The 18953-nt window shown below is 43.5% G+C and overlaps 1 protein-coding gene across 1 annotated transcript in view; it reads right to left on the bottom strand.

The window, feature by feature from the left end:
* Positions 1–18953, bottom strand: part of MACROD2 (mono-ADP ribosylhydrolase 2) — a 1333771-nt gene that overhangs the window by 1301150 nt on the left and 13668 nt on the right. Inside the window, exon 2 of the mRNA XM_077812043.1 lies at positions 15592–15708. Coding sequence (XP_077668169.1) covers positions 15592–15708 — 117 coding nt within the window. The remainder of the gene's footprint in view (positions 1–15591; positions 15709–18953) is intronic.

Raw genomic sequence — 18953 nt, forward strand, 5'->3', positions numbered from 1 at the left:
AAAAAAAAAAAAAAAAAAAAGACAGGAAACAAAGGATAGGAGTAATGGTCAGTTTTCAGAATGGAGAGAGATAAATAGCAGAGTTGCCTAATGACCTTTACAAGGACCTGTGTTATTCAACATATTCATAAATGATCTGGAAAAAAGATAAAACAGTGAGCTGGCAAAGTTTGCCGACAATACCAAATTACTCAAGATAGTGAAGCCCAACGCTGACTGCAAAGATTTACAAAGGGATCTCAGTAAATTAGCTGGCTGGGAACAAAATAGCAGATGAAATTCTATGTTGATAAATGCAAAGTAATGCAGATTGGAAAACATGATCCCAACTATACATGCAAAATGATAGAGTCTAAATTAGCTGTTAGATCTTGGAGTCATTATGGATAGTTCTCTGAAAATATCCACTTGATGTGCAGCAGCAATCAAAAAAGCTAAGAGAAAGTTAGGATCTATTAAGAAAGGCATAGATGATATAATGCCTCTATATAAATCCATGGTACGCCCACACTCTGAATACTGCAGTTCTGGGTCACCCAATCTCAAAAAAGTTAATAGAATTAGAAAAGGTACAGAAAAAGGCAATAAGAGTGATTAGGAGTATGGAACAGCTTCTGTATGAAGAGAGAAAAATGACGGACTGTTCAGCTGAGAAAAAAAAAGGATGACTGAGGGGGGATACAATAGAGGTCTCTAAAATCATGAATGGTGTGGAGAAGGTGAATAAGGAAGTGTTATTTACCCCTTCACATAAAAACACAAGAACTAGATGTCACCCAAAGAAATTAATAGGCAGCAGGTTTAAAATAAACCTAAGGAAGTACTTCACCAAACGCAGAGTCAACTTGTGGAACTCATTGCCAGGGGATGTTGTGAAGGCTGAAACTAGAACTGGGTTCAAAAAAGAATTTGATAAGTTCATGGAAGATAGCGCCATCAATGGCTATTAACCAAGATAGTCTGGGATGCAACCCTATGATCTGGGAGTCCCTAAGCCTTTCACTGCTAATTGCTGGGACTAGATGACAGGAGCTGAATCACTAGATCACTGCCCTGTTCTGTTCATTCTCTCTGAAGCATCTGGCCACTGTCGGAAGACAGGATACTGAGCTAGATGGACCATTGGTCTGACCAAGTATGGCCATTCTTGTGTTCTTATAAATTTAGTATATTGCAAACAAATGGTGAGGTCAAAAAGTTTGGAGTGATTATTTTGAAAGTGATGAATGAGGAGAATCAAAACAGAAATTAACAACACGTAAGTCTAACTGGGGCATGATGTATTCCATACAGAAGGAAGAGGTTGCAGAGACACTTAGGAAAAACCAAACAGAGAAAGCACCTGGGCGCAATGAAGTACCAGGGTATGTAGTGAAGTTGTTGGAAAGGGAAGGCATAAAAAGTATTTCACGAGTTTGTTCAATTATATTCTTGAGAAAGAGTACTGGATTAACTGGCTTAAAAGCTTTCTGGTGCCAACTTTTAAACATGAAGGAGATGCTATGCTGTGTGCTATCACCCAATTAAGCTGACATATATACTTTGAAAGTATGGGAGAAGACTAGTAAGTGTGTGGAATGGTTGAAATTTGGAATGATCAGTTTGGATTTATGGCAGGAAGGAGCACAGTTGATGGCATATTTGCACTATGAATCCTCATGGAGAAGTTCTGAGAAAAGAGATGGCAATTGGGTAGGGTCTTTGTGGACCTAGAGAAGGTGTGTACCAAGAGAACTAACTTGGTGGACTTTGCAGTGCAGATATGTGCATCCTATCCAAGGTATGATATGTGCATCCTATCCAAGGTATATGATAGAGTGACTATCAAAATCAAGACTAAATGGGACTACAATAGAGAATTTCCAGTAAGCATTGGCCTGCATTAGGGGTCAGTGTTGAAATTCTTTTGTTTGAGGTTGGCATGGATGTGATGAGAGAATATATGAAAGATGTCTTGGACCATGCTGTTCACAGATAACAGCAATATGTGCGAAAGATTGAGACACCCTGAAAGCCAGCTCTGAACAACGGCAATGTAGTTTTGAGCAGGCTGGACTTCAAAGTGAACATTGGTAAGACCATGGCTATTATATTTGAGTTTAGAAGAGTGAAAATATTTAAATATCTAGGATCAATGGTTGCTGACAATGGTGTCTATCATTGTACTAAAGCTGTTTGGTGCAAGCAGCTGAAGCTGCTTTGGTTCTATGTGACAAAAAGATGCCGATAAAGTTAAAAGGTAGAGCGTATAAAACTGTTAGTTAAACCCCTTTTAATATACAGAATAGAGACTTAGCCAGCCACCAGAAAGAAAATCAGCATGCTCTCCACCATGGAAATGAAAATATTGCAATGGTCAAATGGTTGGACACTCCACGACACAAAACAAAATTAAGTTGCAATGGGCCTAATGTGGATGACTCCAACAGAAGACAATTGAGGGAGGCTAGGCGACATTGGGATGAGCATATTCATACACTAGAAAGCCATATCTGTAGGATGGCTCTGATTGTAGACGGACAGAGAGAGAGAGAGAGAAAATGAACCTAGAATACGTGGACCAGATATCAGTGGACTTCAGAGAGCAATCTGCCCGACAGCCAGACAAACAATCATCAGTTTTGGAGAAGGCTATAAAAGGCTCCAACCCCAGATAGGGAAGCAGCAAGACAGAAGATAGTAGTGTACCAGTTGCCATCAGAAGTCTATAATGCCACCGAATTAGAAGAGTTAATGAGCTAAGCCTCCTTTAAAGTGAAATTAATCAAGAACAACAGTACCAATCTGCACTATTAATATCCATCTTTGAGATAAACCCCATCAGTCACTTCTCAAACCTAGGAGCAGGTTCTGGGGTTCAACCCAGACCAGTAAGGAGGCAGTGTCACCAACTGCCCTGCAACTTTAAATGCTATGCTGCTGTGGCTCACAACCCAGACACCAACAGCCAGCATACGGGTCATACACCTTAACTTCCACCATCAGCTACCGTTTGCAGAATAACCCCAACACCACTCCCCAGTCCTGAATTTCCCCAAAACTGTATTTTTGCAGTGTCCAGCCTTCTCCAGGAACACTCACAGAATTTAAATTTGCTGCTCCTTTAAAGAGACAGAACAGCAGCTTCTTATCTTGACTAGAGTTAACCTCTTCAATTCAGTCAAAGCACAGAGGTGGTTTAGATAAAAAGTACAAGTTTATTAACCAAGAAGAGGTAGGTTTTAAGTCATTTCAAGTATAATGGATAAAGATAGTAAAGTTTACAAAAACAAACAAAATTAAAATATGCTTTCTAATGGCTAAGATCTAACTTACCAAGCTACAGTCTCAGTTCAAGGTAGTTTCCTCACCAACCATCCTTTTCAAGCAACAACTCACTAGCTCTTAGTCAGGATCCCCACAGAGTTCAAGGCACTGGTCTTCCTCATCTCCTCAAGGATAATTTAGGGGGTCTCTGCTCCTCTCTTTGCTGTTCAGTAAACCTTTGAAAATCATCTCTTGCAAAGTTCATTGACCCTGCTTCAAGAGGCAGGAAGGCTTCCTGAGGGCGCAGCCTCCAGACCTCACGGAGACTGTTAAGAGATCACTTGCACTCCTGGCTTTATTTGCCCACCATGCTTTTCTTGGTCTTTGGTCACACCTTGCTCAAATTTACATGTGAGACACATTCAAGCACACAGAACCATATTCCTTTTTCTGGGAAAAACTTGATCAATTTCCCTGACATACATGGTTAAAGCATATTTTAGTCATAATACCAGCACATCTGTATAATATTTTGTGGGTTCACTGTACTTACACCAAACAAGAATATTAATGATTAGGATGACCAGATGTCCTGTTTTTGAAGGGACAGTCCCGTTACTGCCTATTACCCCCCACCCCCCCGTCCCGTTTTTTTACAGTTGCTATCTGGTAACCCTATTAATGATCCATTAGTTATGAGTCTTCCAGCAACATATTACATGACAACTTTTAGATACAGGTTATAACAGCGAGTTGGAGTACACAGAGCCAGTCATCTATTCCCCCTGCTGCATGCAGACAGACAGACAGACAGACAGACAGACAGACAGACAGACAGACAGACAGGGTTGGTCTGGCATGATCTACCTTTCGTAAAACCATGTTGTATTTTATCCCAGTTGCAGTTTCTCTCTGTGTTCTTAACTACTTTCTCTTTGACCGCAGAGTTTATGGATTCATTAAAAAATCCTTACTATTGGGCTTTCAATTTTGTCATGTGCCAATTCCTTTAATATTCTTGGATGAAGATTATTCATGCCTCCAAATTTGGTCCCATTACACTGTTTGAGTTTGACTGCCACCTCAGATGTGGTAATTTCTACTTCCATGTCCTCATTTCCATTAGCCACCCTGCCACTACCCTTATGCTCCTCATTACCGTTATTAAAAAGTCAGGCAAAGAGTTTGTTTAGGTGTTGGAACATGCCTAGATTATCTTTAATCTAGACCCCAGCCTCAGTGCTTAGCAGTCTCATTTCTTTCCTAGTTTTCTTTTTGTTTATATAGCTATAGAACCTTTTACTATTGATTTTAATTTCCTTTGCAAGGTCCAATTCTGCTTGGCTTTTGAAAGTTCCCATTTTTCCCCTACATTTTCTGACCTCCAAGAGGCATCTTACCTTGCTGATCCATCCCAACTTCCATGCCTTGTAGGCTTTCGGCTTTCTCTTAATAACCTGTTTGAGATCACTTGCTCTTCCAGCTTGGTCTGCAACTCATACCTACAAAATTTTTCCCCTTGCTTGGGGAAAGTTGCAGAAATTAAGGATCTGAATGTGGAGGAGGCTTGGAATTACTGAGCTCTTCAATCCAGTCCACTTCCCTAATTCCCTTAATGTTTTAAGGTTTGCCCTTTAGAAATCAAGGACCCTAGTTGCAGACTATTTTTGCTTATCCTCCCATTAAGTTTAAATGGAATTAGATCATGATCACTCGGACCAACGCTGTCCTCTACTGCCAGTTCTTCTAGGAGGTCCTTGCTACTCAAAAATATTAAGTCTAAAATGGCACCACCTCTTGTTGGTTTGATGACTATTCAGCAATGAAATCTGACAGCTATCACATCCAGGAATATCTGGGACCTATCATTACTAGTAGCATTTGTCCTCAAATATATATTTGGGAAACCGAAGTCTCCCATAATCACACAATTCCCAGTAGCATTTATTTCGTTAAAAATATTTAAGAGGTCTCTATCCATATCCAAATTGGATCCTAAGGGCAGTTAGCAGACCCCAACCAACATCCCAGTGGAACCTCTGTTGGCTTCCCCTCCCCAAATGTGATTTTGACTCAGATTCTATTTTATCCATACCATCACTTCTAACTTCTTTACAGTCTACCTCATTATTAACATACAATGCTACTCCACCACCTTTATGTTTATTTCTGTCTTTCCCAAACAGCACATACCCTTCACTATCTGAATTCCAATCATGACTACTGTTCCACCAGTTTTCCGTTATCCCTAGAGTATCTGGTTTCACTTCCTCAACCAGCAGTTGTAGTCCCTCCATTTTGTTACCCAGGCTCCTTCCGCTGGGGTACAGACATCTTAGTTGTTTCTGCTTGACTTTATCCAGATTCCTCACCCGATTAAGTACAGTCATTCTACTGCCAGTATCGCATGCATATTAGTGCCATTGCTACTGGCACTCTTGTCTCTTGACAGCCGTTCTCCTACCCTCCTTTCTCCATTGCTGTATCCTCTTTTACTTGATTTTCCTCCCGCTCAGTATCAGAATCATGAATGGAGATTACATGAGCATCTCCCAATTGTCTCCCTCAAGTTCCTGGTTTAAAACTCTTTTAGTCAGTTGTGCCAACCTCTACCCCAGAAGTCTATTTCCTTCCCTACTGGTGAGTCCATCCTATGAGAACAGTCCTCTGTCCATGAATGCCTCTCAGTGGCTGAACATCCCAAAGCCCTCCTTATAGCACCACTGCCTGAGCCATCTGTTGATCATCATAATCTTCTCTCACCTTCATTCTCCTCCTCTCGGGACACGTCAAATCCCACTGAAGATCAACTAAGCCTCTGTTTCTTTAAGTGTCTTCCCCAGCCTGGTGTAGTCTCCCTGGATGCATTCCAGCGAGAACCTAGCAGTTTCATTTGTTCCTGCATGAAGGACAACCAGTGGATTCCTTCCTGCTCTGATTAGGATCTTCAGTCTCAGGTCCATATCCTATATTTTCACTCCCAGCAGACAGAACACACTTCTGTTCTCTGGATCACCTCCAGTGACAGGCCCATCTGTTCTTCTTAGTAAGGAGTCCCCAACCACACAGACCTTCCTCTTCCTGGTGTTGGTGCAATACTCCAGCCTTCCCCCTCCTGTTTTTTCTGGCTGCAAATCCTCTTGTCTTCTGTTCTCCCTTGCAATCTTTTGAGAGCCATTTTCTATCCTCTGATCTCTGGCTATCTGCATTGACTCTTACCCTCTTCTTGTAGGACTAGCTGCTCTTTTCTTCCTTGCCCTCCTGCCTTCTGTTACTGCCTGCTGGGCCCCTTCATTTTCCAACTCAGCAAACCTGTTACTGAGCTTTATTTCTCCTTCACTAGCTGTTTTTTTCCTCTGCCTGGTTCTCATAGTCACAGGCTTCCACGGGCCACTTTCCTCATCTATCAGTCTATCCTCACAGTTCTTCAGTCCAGTTAGCATCTGCAAATTTTGACTTTTCCCTTCAGCCCCCTCTCACCTCCCCTCCATCCTCTGCTCAAATCCCCTTCAAAACACATCTATAGTTTCTATCATCATCTCCAAACTGGGATCTTCTCTTTCATCAGCTCTATCAGATGGCACTTTATACAAATAAAGAGCTTTTGGGATATCTGCTCCAGGCAGCTTCCACATCCAGTTATCTTCATTGTCTCTTCCATTCTTTCAGTCACCACCAGTGCTGCCTCTGTAGCGATCCTAGCCTTCCTCCTAAGCTCCTGTTGGGGTAGGGTGGCGGTGGTGGCAGCAGAAGAGAACATCACTTACTCCCGCCCCCAAACTCCTCTTACAAACTCCCATTTGTACTCCCCTATTTTCAGCTCTATTTGCTGACCCCTGTGCTGCTGCCTGGCTTCTGGGCTGCCTTTAAAGCCACCCCACCCCGCAACTCAGGAAAGCCCTGCCCCCTAATCAGGGCTCTGCTGTGATTAAAGGCTCTGCTTCCCTCAAAGTGCACTACCCCACCAGCCTCTGCAAACTGAAAAACAAACAAAAAAAAACAAAACAAGCCCCAAGCAAGCACAGTCAAGAACTCACTCACTGCCCCTAAGGAACAGAGGCTTGCCTTCCTTCTCCTCCAACAGCTCCCCATTCAAATTCCCTTATTTTCAGCTATTTGCTGGCTCCTTGACAGATGAATACATGACCCCGTTTCCCAGTTTAACTTAACATGCCTTTTGCAGAAAGGCAAGTTAAAGATCCCTACCTTTGTACCTAGCTTATATAAAAACACACATACACGTAGGTGAAGGAGATTCTCAGGTCATGTAATCTTTGTGTCTGCTCTGTGCTACTTCCAAGTCACAGCTCATAGGCTATTCCATTGCTACAATAGTCCCCAGGGGCCCATGTAGCCAAATGTAAATTAAAACATCCCTAAAAACGCTATAAATTATGCCAGGGAGCAGGCAGTTGTCTGGACGGCTGCAGAACACAGTCAATCACAAAGATGACAAAGCCACCTCTGCTGCCACCACTGTCCCTCTCCCACATTCCTGTGTTGAGCACAACTTGGACAGGATGGAAAATTCAGGCCAACAAGCAGCTTTGCACAGAAAGAAAATGTCATTTAGACAGTCACTTCCAAAATGGATAATCATTTTAGAAGTAACCCAAACCACCTCCACTCCCCTCTTTCATCTCCACCTCAATTCATTAAAAGCTAGACATAGGGCCAGCTCTCCATCTGGCGTAAATCAGTGTTGCTTCACGGACTTCAACTGGTCTATAACGTACAGTGCTACAGTTAACAAGCCACATCCCATTAATTCATTGGGCACATCTAACCACCATGAAGTCAGATTATCCCCCATTTCCACTCTAATCATAAGAGATCAGCCCCATCAGTCTTTTATTCCATAGATACATACATTATACCTTAGTAAGCGACAGTTATGGGAGCGCAGGTCTTCTGCAACTCAGGCACAACAGATCTCAAGTTGGGAGATCAGCCATTAGCCACTTTTGAAAGTTTCATTTATAGCCCTGACAATGGACCACACCCTAACATAGCTGTAATCTGGAGCTCAGTTAACAACCGATGAAATCAAGGCAGAACCTCAAACCCAAGATCAGACCTTACAGCTCTATAAACCTCATGAGTTGCGAAGACAGACTTCTGGAGAAGGGTCGCTTCCCTACACAGCAGATTACTGGCTAAGGATCTTTCTGGCTGTGGAAGTCTTCCAGCCAGCAACAAACCTAGTGGTGCAAGTACCATTCCCCAGAACCCAGATACCTGACTACAGTTGTATGCACAAGGAAATTCTTCATCCCCAGGTACAGAACATATTCCCCACTGCTGGCAGCACAAAACCCTATGGCTATTTAACACTGACTGCATAACTACAATTCAGAGATAGGAGAATTAGGGAAAGGGTTGTGGCAAAGACAAGAGTAATGAGACCAATGCAAAAAGTGGGAGCTCACAAACATCAGCTGTTCACCATGGAGATGGGTTCTCTTCTTTTCCCATCTACCCCTCCCTACTGCTGGGGCCAAATATTTTCCTGAATACATTAGTCTGCACAAAATCAGCATCGGTGACCTTATTTAAAAGTCAAACCATTCTCATTAGAGCATGTCAGAGAAACTACAGAGATCTATTTTGACCATTTTGTAACTGAAGAAGCAGCTTAATCCATTTAGGAATTCTAGAAAACAGATTACAATTTTAAAACAGACTGAAGTGTCACATAGAAGTTATCACAATGAATTGAAATGGCTGAATTTATGCAATGCAAAATTGAGAATTAATCCTTAACTATAATAGTTCAAGATGACACTGCTAGGATGTTTCTAAGCTAAAAAGAGAGAAACAGACGTAAATTTCAAAAGGAAAAAAAAAATCTCTTTTCTGAAATATGCTGGGTGTTTTAAAAAAACAAAAAACAAAAAAACCTGTTGAGTCCATATTCTGTGGCCCATCTTAAATCAAGAGCTGTAGTGGATTGCTCAGAGCATTAGTGAGGAGATATATTGTTTCTTACTTTTGGGTTATTGGTTCAAATCCATTACAGCCGTGGTAGGAGAAGTTACTATCTGGAAGCAGTTTTATGGCTTTTGCAAAGCAAGCTGGTGATCCCAGTACTGCCACTGGTGGACAAGTGTTCACACCAAAATAATCATAACTACCATGACTCAAGAGAAGTTAGTGACTGACCAGACTCTGAATCTTAACTACTTTCTGATCCCTACAAGTGCTTGGCAAGAGTCAATACTATCATTTCAGGCGATGTCTATATTTTCAGTAGATAGCATCCTATCAACCATCTCTGTCCAAGTAACTTTAAAAATATTGGTTTCTGTACTGTGGGTAAAAAAAAAAAAAACTGTTCTATGCTGTGAAAGCCCCATAGATGTGTTTTTATTACATCCTGCCCTTGGCAACTACTGTAGATGAAGTGAGTGACAACATATTAAAGAAGGATACACAGAACGGATCAGTGCATTCAGTTTTGGTCATATCACCTTCAAAAAAAATTCCAAAGAGATTAATAAGGTCCACACATAGGCAAAGAGGGCTAGAGGTATGGCAGGACCTGTATGACAGGACTGCAGACATTAATATTATTTAGCTTAGAAGAGAAGCAGGTTAGAAAAGACTTGATTATATGAGTAAGCTACTCTGTTCTTCCTTTTTTAACCTTATCCAGTCAAAGGAAGTTCTTAAAATTAAATGACAAGAAAGTTAGAATAAAAAGGAAGTCACTTTGCCCAGCTTCTTGGTGGCCTGTGGAATTCACTGCCTGTGGTAAGTCAAATACTACATTTATAGTAGTAAGTAGCATCTGACTTTTATAACAAGTAACTAGCACTTGTATTTATTCAGCCTTCCCTACTAACACTATTCTGCTGATGAGGCCAGGCTCATTAGTGAAGGAAGTTAACTTTCCACCTTGGCCCTCATCTATAGGAGGATCTTCTGAGCTCATCTGCACAACCTCCACCTTCTTTTCAATCATGCAACCACTTTGTTGAGCAACATACTAACTGAGACGGACATGCTCGAAGAGTAATATGGAATAAAAATAGATATAACATATATCAAAGAAAAAAAGTGCTCGTTTGTTGTTGCCCTTGCCCCTACATACTGGGCCATTCGACTGAGAACATCTCAAGGCACAAAACATCACAAGAGTTGTTTAGGAAGGGTTCCTAACACACTGCAGTACTACCAAAAAAAAAAAGTTTTTAAAATGCTGGAAGTGCCTTTATTTATTCATTACATCTAGTCATAAGCCACTCACCTGCTGGTTATCAGGAAAGAATTACTGCTGTACACGCTATGCAGCACAACTAGTCAGATGTATTTGGGTTAAAGTGTGTGCTCATCTTCCTCTGAAGCACCAGGAATTGGCAGGATGATGAACCAAGTATAGTAAAAAATCTATATGTCAAATCCTATATTTCAAAACGTCTAGAGCTTTGAAGAATTTATTACTCACTTACAACAAAAAGGGGGCAGAAACACAACATTTATGTTTAAAGAAAAATTACTTTAAAAAACAAGAGTTCTATGTCAGAAAAAAGGTCCAAACTCTGTACTCTAAATATTTAAGTTCAGAAGTACTACTTTCACATATACTCAGTGCTTTGCAGAATAGCATCAATGTACAAGTACTGGGGGGAGGAGGGGACTTTGCTATACTACATACAGAGTGTGAACCACCACATTCATAAGAAATGTTTCTCTTAATATTTTCCACATTTTAAATGAATTATCTGGCTTATTGAGTATCAGCCCATCTTTCTAAAAGGTTACTTTTCCTCCACAGCTTTTTTATAAAACAAATTTAAATGCAAGAAACTGCAGACATTATCTTCTCATAAATATACAATGTAACAAAAGCTTGAGTGGGGGAAATAAAGTGTTTCAGCTCAGCTTTTGCCTTCCAGCATTTCTGCAGCACACTAAGCACTACCTGAAAGAAAGCAAAATCAATGTTGTATAGACAAAACATACAGGAGAAGTGAAATTCACCAATGGGATTAGCACGCTGTCTAACCTGTGTCAAGTGAGACAGTGGTTTCATGAAGCAAATATGCAGAACAGTATCATGCTCTCAAAAACCAAAGAAGATAGTGACATTAACAGTCAGTATTTGTAAGCCTCATTGACTTTCAAGTTTAGTAAAGTTCAGAAAATAGCTTAATGTGTAGAAAGGAAGAATGGTCTTGTGGTTAAGCCTTGGAAGATTCCCAGCTCTCTCTGATTTTTCTAGATGAGCTTAGGAAAGTCAGTCTCCATGCATTCATTTCTCCATGCATAAAATTAAGATAGACAAAAGGACATGCGAAGAAATACTATGTAGACAGTAAGCTCTTTGAGGAAGGGACTGACTTAAGTGTATGTTCAATGCCTACCACAAAGGAGGCTCTATGTGTTACTGCAGAGGTCCTCAAACTGTGGGGCACACCTCCCTAGGTGGGCACTGAGGAACATTTAGAGGTGCGCAGTGGGGCCCCAGCCAGTCCCCCCCCAGGGAGCAGGGAGGGAGACCATCCAACCCCGCTCCACTCTCAGCTCTGATTCAGCCCCGCCCCCTGGCACAGACAGGGGTAAGGGGGGGGCACATCCCTGAAAAATCTGAGGACTACTGTGCTACTGTAATACAGATTCACTCAAACCATATGAATATTTGAAAAATTTCAGCCTCTTATGTGCACCTCCATTTCAAATAATGGAGAATGGATTGATGACTAGATGGTATAGTCATCTACCCATATGCTACTGGGGCCTGCAAACCTGTTGGGTCATCCAGATTACCCAGAGGAGACTCCCAGTTCCTGAAACCCTTCCAAGTGGCTGCTTCAGATTCACATTTAAACAGAAACAAAGCTTGTGGGAGGAGTTTTAACCTTCATATCTATAGTTACCTTAATCATCGTATTCATCCAGGTCATCACTTTAAGCCATCTCACAATGGTTGAGGACAGAATTCTAAGCCCCATATCTATGGTTGCAGGAAAGCATAGGGTTGCCAGGCATCTGGTTTTGGACTGGAACGCCCGGTCGAAAAGGGACCCTGGCAACTCTGGTCAGCACCACCCACCAGGCCATTGAAAGTCCAGTTGGCAGTGCTGCGGGTCTAAGGCAGACTCCCTACTTGTCCTGGCACCGCACTGCGCCTCGGAAGCGGCCAGCAGGTCTGGCTCCTAGGCGGGGGAGCCACGGGGCTCCGTGCACTGCCCTTACCCCAAGCATCATTTCCGCACTGCCACTGGCCAGGAACTGGGGGCAGTGGGAGGCAGTGCCTGCAGGTGAGAGCAGTGCACAGAGCCTCCTGATCCCTCCCCCCGACCCCAGCCTAAGAACCGGACCTGCTGCTGGCCACTTCCAGGGTGCAGCACGGAGTCAGGGCAGGCAGGGAGCCTGCCTTGGCCCTGCCGCACTGCTTACTGGGAGCCAACTGAGGTAAACCCACGCCCCAACCCCAGCCCTGAGCCCCCCCCAAACCTGAAGCCCCCTCCTACACCCCAAACCCCTCATCCCCAGCCCCAGCCCAGAGCCCACACCAACAGCCCAGAGCCCATACCCTCTGCTGCACCCCAACCCCCTACCTCAATCTGCAGCCCCCTCCCACACTCCAAATCTCTCAGCCCCACCCCCCCAGCCTGGAGCCCCCTCCTGCACTCCAAACTTGTCACCCCCAGCCCCACCCCAGAGCCCACACCCCTAGTTAGAGCCCTCACCCCCTCCTGCACCCCAACCCCCTGCCCCAGCCCAGTGAAAGTGAGTGACAGCAAGCCACCAAGAGGGGGAATGTAGTGAGCGGGGAGTAGGGCTAGGATGTTCAGTTTTGTGCGATTAGAAAGTTGGCAATCCTAGGAGTGCAGTGTGTGGAGAACAATGATAGAGGCTGCTCACAGTGTTCCAGTAGACAGGCTCTGCCTGAATGGGACCCCAACCGAGGCATGGTGGGCAAAGGAGAAGGGAGACCTGGTGAAGGGGACATGACCCTTCCATGTGGGTATGGGAGATCCGGCCTTGTAATTAAATTAATCAATATTAACTAGAAGAGGCAGTTGAGGCAATTTCATAATAAAACATTCAAATCTGAGTAGTCTGGATACTTGTGTTTTTTTATGTAAGTAAGGTGATGATATTTATGAGCCAACTCCTGATACGCACATTGGATAGAGTCCACAGATGTTCAGACCTTTTGCCTTAATTAGTGAGCACAGATGAGGCCTAACTACCTGAATTAATTTGGACAAGATAGAAGTGATATTCCTGAACACTTTTTTTTTTTTTTTTTTTAAAAACACCGTACCACACAAGAAAAGGAACTGGAGCACATTCTATCAGCATCAGGAAGTTTGCTATTTAGTACCAAGGTTTACAATCTGACCATCTTATCAAATCATTGGCTGTTCCTGGATGCTCTCATAGCAGTATGGCCCTCAAGCACTTCTTCCCTTTCTGTGCCTATCTAGAGTATTGGCAAGTAATGCTTTCTACCATTCCGGTTGGCTGAGACACTCCATCCCATCCTGGGACAAAGACCTGGACTCAGTTATGCATGCCTTTGTCACCTCTCAGCAGGACTGCAACAATACAGTATATCTGGGCATGAAACCTTCACCACTTAGGAAACTCCAGTTAATACATAACCCTGCAGCACATCTTACCATGAATACATCAAACCTGTCCTCTGCTCTCTACAATGGCTTCCCATAGAATTTCCCATCAAGTTCAAGGTCTTTGTGCTTATCTTCAAAGCACTCCATGGTCTAGGTCCAGGGTATCTATAAGATCATCCAAAGCTCTGGGGTGAAGACCATGGTTGATAACTACACTCCTCTGTCACAATAGGACAATAAGAGTAAAATGTGCCTCAAAGAGGGGGAGGAAGGGAAAACAAAACTTTCTTTAGGAGTTGGTCAGAGACTGACAAATGAACTCCCTCAGGAACTAAGAGCCAACACAAACCTCATCACTTTGGGCTCCAAGTGCAAGGCACATTTCTTTGATCTTGCCTTCTCTAAACATATGGCAACATATATGTTCATTAAAACAGCTACCAAAACAGGAAACTACACTGCACATGCTGCTCCCTTGGGGAGAAGATGAGAACCAAAACACATCACAGATGCACTGTCTCACAGCTTAATGCACTACAGCAGAATTTCTCAAACTGTGGGTGGGGACCCCAAAGTGGGTCCCAACCCCATTTTAATGGGGTCACCAGGGCTGGCTTAGACTTGCTAGAGCCCAGGGCCGAATCCCAAGCCCCACCGCCCAGGGCCGAATCCCAAGCCAAAGGGCTTCAGCCCTGGGTGGCAGGTTCAGGTTCCAGCTCCCCTGCCTGGGGATGAAGCCCTTGGGCTTCAGCTTCTCTCCCGCCCCGCAGGGTCAAGGGCTTGGGTGGGCTCAGGCTTTGGTCCCCTCTCCTAGGGTCATATAGTAATTTTTGTTGTCGCGGGGGGCGGGGATTGTCACGGTGCAATGAAGTTTGAGAACCCCTATGCTACAGGAAGGTGCTCAGATAGTATAATATCAATGCAGTATTAAAACCTACAGAATAGAAAGACTAAAATAGAGTGCTATTACATCCCTTAAATGTAGACCTTGGCTACTACTACCTATGCCTTTAGCACCTTAGGACTAGGCTACTGTAAATCAACTCTACATAAGCTGAGACATCTAAAAACTGAAGGCAGTGCCCCCTACTCTTTAGGCAATACCCTATATATACACACACAGCATATAACACCAGCACTCCATAATTTGTACGGACCACCAATAGATTCTCAGGTGAAATTCAAGGTATTGGTTGAAACCAGTACAGCACAAAATGATTTGGAACCTGGTTGCTTGAGAAACACCACCTCTCCCCATACAATATTGCCATCAATGCAATATGTAGAGGCTCTCCAACTAGATTTCCCTAAAACAAGCTGAAAGGGGGCTGCCAGCAGAGTGATTGTAAAAAGGGTCTTCAGTTCCACACCCACATACAAATCCTCAATTGTATGCTTTAGGAAATGCTGTAAAGTCCAGGTCTTTTAAGGGTATCAAGCCACTGGTATCAGTACACTCTAGACAGAATTATTGGAAAATTAGGTCCATGCTAGATACTGTAGATTGCATGCATTTGCAACTGACTAAGAACCAAGACCAAAATTATCTACATTATGTAACTCCTAGTAGGCTAAACACAAGAAAAAAGTGCCATTTTTCAATCCCAACAATTAAGAAGGCAGTATGGATACAGAATTAATTTTTTTAAGTATAATGCAATTAACTTAGACTGCAGATAATGTTACCTATATGTACAGAGAAATATATATAGTTAATTTCTTTACAGGTCCCCGCCCACCCAACATCTTCTTTACATACCGTCACTTTGGTTCTTGCTTTTCATTTCTTCCATCCATGTTGGAATGTCTTTCAATGGAACATGCTCCCTCACATATTCTTTGCGTCTGTCCTCCAAGGTCATCTTCAACAAACGCTCTGTTTAGAAAACACATGGAGTTTTCTTAAAAACTTAATATTGTTGGCCTCAGCCCAGTGGTGGCAAGTTTTGGTACCATGAAGCAAAGTAGTTTTTGTTGTTTGAATGGGATTGATGTCACAGAGCCAGGTATGGTGTAATTGAAACACATTACATTACTCATATCAAAACAGACCCAACTGCATACAGGTAACTTTGGAAACCCCAGCTCAGCCAGCACGAACAGCCTCTTCCTGCACTGTCCCCCCAGGTCTCCAGTCATCCTCTCTACAACTATAGAGCCTTCTCCTACTGGCTCACAATCAACTTCCAGCCACGAACCAGAAGAACAGCAGCAGATGTGTCACACAATATAAAACTGACAATTTTAAACTTTTTCAAAATTACTTACGTTCTTTAGGCTCTTAATATTTTGTTATGGTCTATGAATGTCTAAACTGCTCTCTTTACCTAACAGTCTTAGGAAGACTTACCAAAGAGCCAGTCAACATATTTTGAAAGGAGCTGGTCAAAGCAAGTTATCTGGTGTTATAGGGTATTTTGGATTGTTTGGTTTAAGAAAGAAAAAAGTTTCATAAATGCCATGCGTTCATATTGTGTTCACATTCTGTGGCTCAGGCAAAGCTGCGACAAAAAAAAAAAAATGTTTCGAAATTCTGCTTTACAAATTTACACAAGTAATTAAGTCTGTTTTCTAAAGCTACTCATTCAGAACCAAAAACACCCGGGGGGGGGGGGGGGAGATGGATGGGGTTGTATATACATCAATGTCACCAGTCACTTATTGTTTTACTATTGTTAATTTGAATGAAAGACTTGTCTACATTGGGGGCGGGGAAGACAACAGGAGGTCAGTCCACACTAACTCATGTTAGTTTGCATTGAAAATGTCTGCCAACACATGAGACAAACCCTTAAAGCACTGTAGCTCCCCATTTCCTGCCAACTCTGCATTCTGCCTTTAAAGTGGAGTATGTTTGATGTCAACTATGGTTCGTGTACACACAATGCTTCTACACACTACTTTGGCAGTCATCCAACTGCTATCCCACACGGCTTTGTGGGAGTCCATGACTGACCCGCCTGTTTACCAGTATGCCCTCAGTGTTCTGGGGTTAAGGTGACCAGATGTCCCCTCCCCCATTTAAACACCTGACACAGGGCCAGGATCAGTCCATTTGCTCCTAGATTCAAATCCATCATCATTACAGTAATATTATTCCAGCAACACTACACCATTCTTTGTGCAGCTACTTGGAGCTGTGGCAGGATCCCTGACCGCCTCACCATCTGGGGAGAAGAGACAGTCCAGCAAGCTCTTGCAACCAACCACCGCAATAAGGAACTTAGACAACATTGCTAAGCAGATGACCAATAAAGGTCACAGCCAGGACACTGACCAATGCCATAACAAGAAATCAGGAAAATGTCACACACACACACACACACAGAGGAGTGTCAAAATACAAGTCCAGTGCTGCTCATGTAATCTATTTTATGAGACGTTGGACAGACATGCCGCTACAGAACCCTTGTGGATAGTGGTGCCGCTGCCCCCAGCAAGGAGACTGTGGCCCTCATCTCCCTCCCAAGGGGAACCATAGTTCACTGAAAGAGGACAATGACAAGGACGACAGTGAAGAGCTCTCTTTGTATAGCAGGATCTCTTCAGAACTCCAAATCCTGAGGACAGCTATGTAAGAGGCCAGACCAATTCCCAGCCTTGGACCCAGGAGGAAGATCTGCAGCATGTATCTACTTACCTACCTATCTCTACAATTGATTTTTAGGCTATACAGTTGTGCTAGCTTCTGTTCCAAGTGCCCAATGGCCACTGCCATTTGGGGCAAAAGGAAGCTAGGAACCTTTCCAACTCTCCAAACCTTGATTCCCTCCCTCCCCAAACACCGTCCCCCGCCCCCTTGTTTGCCCCACCCAAAACACACTTTCAAAGTGGCGACTGGGCAGGGTAATAAGTTTCTATCATGCTGAAGCCCCAACCATCAACTTTTTACAAACCCATGCCATGGAGGGTATGTATTCGTCCACTAGTTTCCCTTTCCCTTCCAGCATCTTTCCTACCTGGCAAATGCCACCGTCTCCTCCAACCCCATTTGCACACTCATAACATCTGCAACCTCGCCCCCCTGCCAACATGGCAGATTCAAATAATGAAACTGTAGTGGTCTGAAATTGAAAAGTTTGAAACAGCTGTTACACTAAAAAAAAAGGTTTGGTTAGTATTCACAGTTCACATGAGAGATATGCGTAGACATGAATATTGCATGGCTGTACATGTAAGATTATTGTTCCTCGCTGAGGTATATATGCCTTGTAACAGCATTGCAAACAGGGATTCATACAGGAGAAGATTAAGTTAGGGATAGCATAGCTGCACAGCTCTTAAAGCAAATGGTTGAGATATATCAGATACCATTCATCATTATTGCAATCAGGTAGACAAAGGGGGCATAATGGCTTTCCACTGGCTTATATATTTCATAGAAAGACTGGAAGCCACTGAGGGTTCAAATAACTGGTGCACAACCCAATCTATTTCTCTGTAAAAATGTAGGAGAGATTAATCTTAGGCTGAGAATTGCTCAGTTTTAGCATGGACATTCACAAGCATAAAAATTACTTTGCGGGAATTCTGAGCCACTGCGCAGCAGAAAATTAATATCCTTGCAGATTTTACTCTTTTCCAGCAGAATAAGTGATTCATGAGCCCCTCCCAGGCAGCAGTCCTGATCAGGCATGTGTCGGTCAGGAGCAGCCAGGAGAGATGTAGATCACTGCTTCAGGGGACGGGGCTGGGTGTGCGTGCAAGACTGTCCCTCTCGCTCGCTATTGCAGTGCACCTGTAGCCAGGGAGATGCAGGGCTGGGGACGCCCTGGCTGGTGGTTCCTACCATGCACTAGACTCCAGATGCTAGTCTTGGCTGGGCTAAGGCCTTCTTCCCCTGCATGGGCCACTCCCAGGGCTGTGTCAGACCCACGCACAGAAATCTCCCCTGCCACACGCTCCCATGCTTCTTGTCCCCATCGCTCCCCAGTTGCAGGGGGAAGGGGTCACTGTATGGCGAGTTGCCCACAAACCCCTTGCATCTGGACCCCCACCACATCCTGCCAGACCCCACCCACTGAGCCCCAAACACTTTCACCTGTAGCTCCCCAGTCCTATTCCCCCTGCACTCAGACCGCACCCCCCCACCACCACCCCAAGCCCCTGTATATCTAGATT

This window comes from Eretmochelys imbricata, chromosome 3 (assembly GCF_965152235.1).
Source record: "Eretmochelys imbricata isolate rEreImb1 chromosome 3, rEreImb1.hap1, whole genome shotgun sequence".
In the NCBI taxonomy this organism is placed as follows: Eukaryota; Metazoa; Chordata; order Testudines; family Cheloniidae; genus Eretmochelys; species Eretmochelys imbricata.